The sequence below is a fragment of the Alosa alosa genome, chromosome 8 (assembly GCF_017589495.1).
Source record: "Alosa alosa isolate M-15738 ecotype Scorff River chromosome 8, AALO_Geno_1.1, whole genome shotgun sequence".
In the NCBI taxonomy this organism is placed as follows: Eukaryota; Metazoa; Chordata; class Actinopteri; order Clupeiformes; family Clupeidae; genus Alosa; species Alosa alosa.
The window spans coordinates 5,924,141-5,926,640 of record NC_063196.1 but is presented as its reverse complement, the minus strand read 5'-3'; the positions used below and the strand labels follow the sequence as shown (position 1 = coordinate 5,926,640).

General features: G+C 35.7%; 1 protein-coding gene across 1 annotated transcript in view; it reads right to left on the bottom strand.

Annotated features, from left to right (window-relative positions):
* LOC125299292 (beta/gamma crystallin domain-containing protein 1-like) overlaps positions 1-2,500 on the bottom strand; it is a 33,239-nt gene that overhangs the window by 11,518 nt on the left and 19,221 nt on the right. Inside the window, exon 13 of the mRNA XM_048250523.1 lies at positions 141-316. Within this exon, the coding sequence (XP_048106480.1) occupies positions 141-316 (176 nt within the window). The remainder of the gene's footprint in view (positions 1-140; positions 317-2,500) is intronic.

The window sequence follows — 2,500 nt, the reverse complement described above, 5'->3', positions numbered from 1 at the left end:
TGTGTGTGTGTGTGTGTGTGCGTGGTCATATTTTGATGAAGATATTTTAGATGTTAAGTTCACAGATGCACATTAATGTACATTATAAAGACTTTCCAACCCATATTTTGTTTATTCACAGATGATTACATGATACTTACAGGCCACTGAGAATTTTCATGGATCCCACTGTCTTGAGTGTGTCGGAGTTGGTGTGTGTGCGTATGTGGGGGTTCAGGGGTGTGTGTGGGGGCTCGTGTCCCTTGCTAACATCCAGCACTTCTTCATGTATCTCCACACACGCCCCCTGCAGACCCGGCTTCTCATACAGCAGAGCCTAACAGAGGAGGCGGGACCAGAGGTCATTTACACCAATCAGAAGCAAGCAAGGCAAGAGTAGAAACCAATCAGAACTAATCAGAAGCACAGTTTTATTCAATGAGTAAATCGTTTCTAAACCACATATTATGTGTTTGCGAGCCAAACCACTAAACATTTAAAGGTTAAATTCTTGTTTTTAGAGTACTTTCATTCATCCAAGAACAATGATGTTATTCAGAAGACACACAAAAGCGAGAGAAAAGACCAAGAGAAAAGACATATACATTAAAAGAACTGGAATGCTTGTTTTCTAACTTACTGACAACAAGCAGGGCACAATACTGTGTCTTTAAGAAGCATAACATGAGCCTGAGCATTTCAGTCAACCTCAAGCCAAAACTATATTCCTTCTCGTAGCGATGCCAAAAATGGACCAGTGAACACAGTGTGCTGTACACACATGATAATTTCATGTGGTGGTTACAAACAAAACTAAACTCGGAGCCTAAACTAGAAAAGCATTTCCTGAAGGAAATACAGTGCATGAAAATGCAAAAATATGATGTAAAATATCATACCGAGTAAAAACAAACTCTATTGGTTGCTAGGTAGATGAGGTTTAATATAGTTGGAATGACTGAACAGTTAAATAAGTGGATAGTTTAAATGGTTAAATCATTTAGGTAGATAGTTGACGATAACTGACACTTGGAATGGCTCTAATGTTTGCTAGCAGTTATGCTAACTATGTTAACAAAGATAATAATGTTAACCAAGTTACTATGCTAACTAGCATGCTAACAATGTTAAAATGCTAAGTATGCTAACCATGGGACTTAGCTAACTTAGCTAATAATTTTTAGCAGTTATGCTAACTATGCTAACTAGCATGTTAACATGCTAACTATGCTAACCATGTTACTTAGCTAACTAGCTACAGTGGGTAGGAGTCATAGTTGATGACAAGTAACAGTTACAATGGCTGAACAGTTAAAAAGTTCAGTAGTTTAAAGGGTTAAATTGTTTAACAGTGAAATATTATAGTGAGGACTTTTATTTTGAAACAGTTTTTGGCAGAGGAAGCAGTTGCATAGGGTGTGTAGTCTTAATAGGGCCAGTTTAGTGGTTGCTAGGTAGATGAGGTTTAATATAGTTGGAATGACTCAACAGTTAAATAGGTGGATATTTTATATAGGTAAATAATTTACTTGGTAGATAAGGTTTAATATAGTTGGAATGATTGAACGGTTAAATAAGTGGATAGTTTAAATGGTTAAATTATTTAGGTAGATAGTTGACGATAACTGACACTTGGAATGGCTCTAATGTTTGCTAGCAGTTATGCTAACTATATTAACAAAGATAATAATGTTAACCAAGTTACTATGCTAACTAGCATGCTAACAATGTTAAAATGCTAAGTATGCTAACCATGTGACTTAGCTAACTTAGCTAATTATTTTTAGCAGTTATGCTAACTATAACTACGCTTAACAATGTAAAATCTTAACCACGCATTTAGTTGACTTAACTAATTATTTTAAGCAGTTATGCTAACTAGCATGCTAACATGCTAAATATCTTTAACCATGTTACTTAGCATGCTAATCATTTTAAGCAGTTTTGCTAAAATCTTATCCAAGATAACGTGTTAGCATCTTATATTTTTAACCATGTGACTTAGCTAACTTAGCTAATAATTTTAAGCAGTTTTGCTAAAAATGGTAACCAAGATGCTAGCATCTTAATCTTAACCATGTGACTTAGCTAACTTAGCTAATCCTTTTAGCAGTTTTGCTAAAATCTTAACTAAGATGCTAACATGTTAGCATGCTAACTATGCTAACCATGTGACTTAGCTAACTTAGCTAATCATTTTAAGCAGTTTTGCTAAAAATGGTAACTAGCATGCTAGCATGCTAACCATGTGACTTAGCCAACTTAGCTAACTAGCTCCAGTGGGTAGGAGTCATAGTTGATGACAAGTAACAGTTACAATGGCTGAACAGTTAAAAGGTTCAGTAGTTTAAAGGGTTAAATTGTTTAACAGTGAAATATTGTAGTGAGGACTTTTATTTTGAAACAGTTTTTGGCAGAGGAAGCAGTTGAACAGGATGTGTAGTCTTAATAGGGCCAGTTTGTATGCTTAAAGCCTGAGACTGGCAGTTGGTCCAGGTGGCCCTAACACCTGCCATAGGAT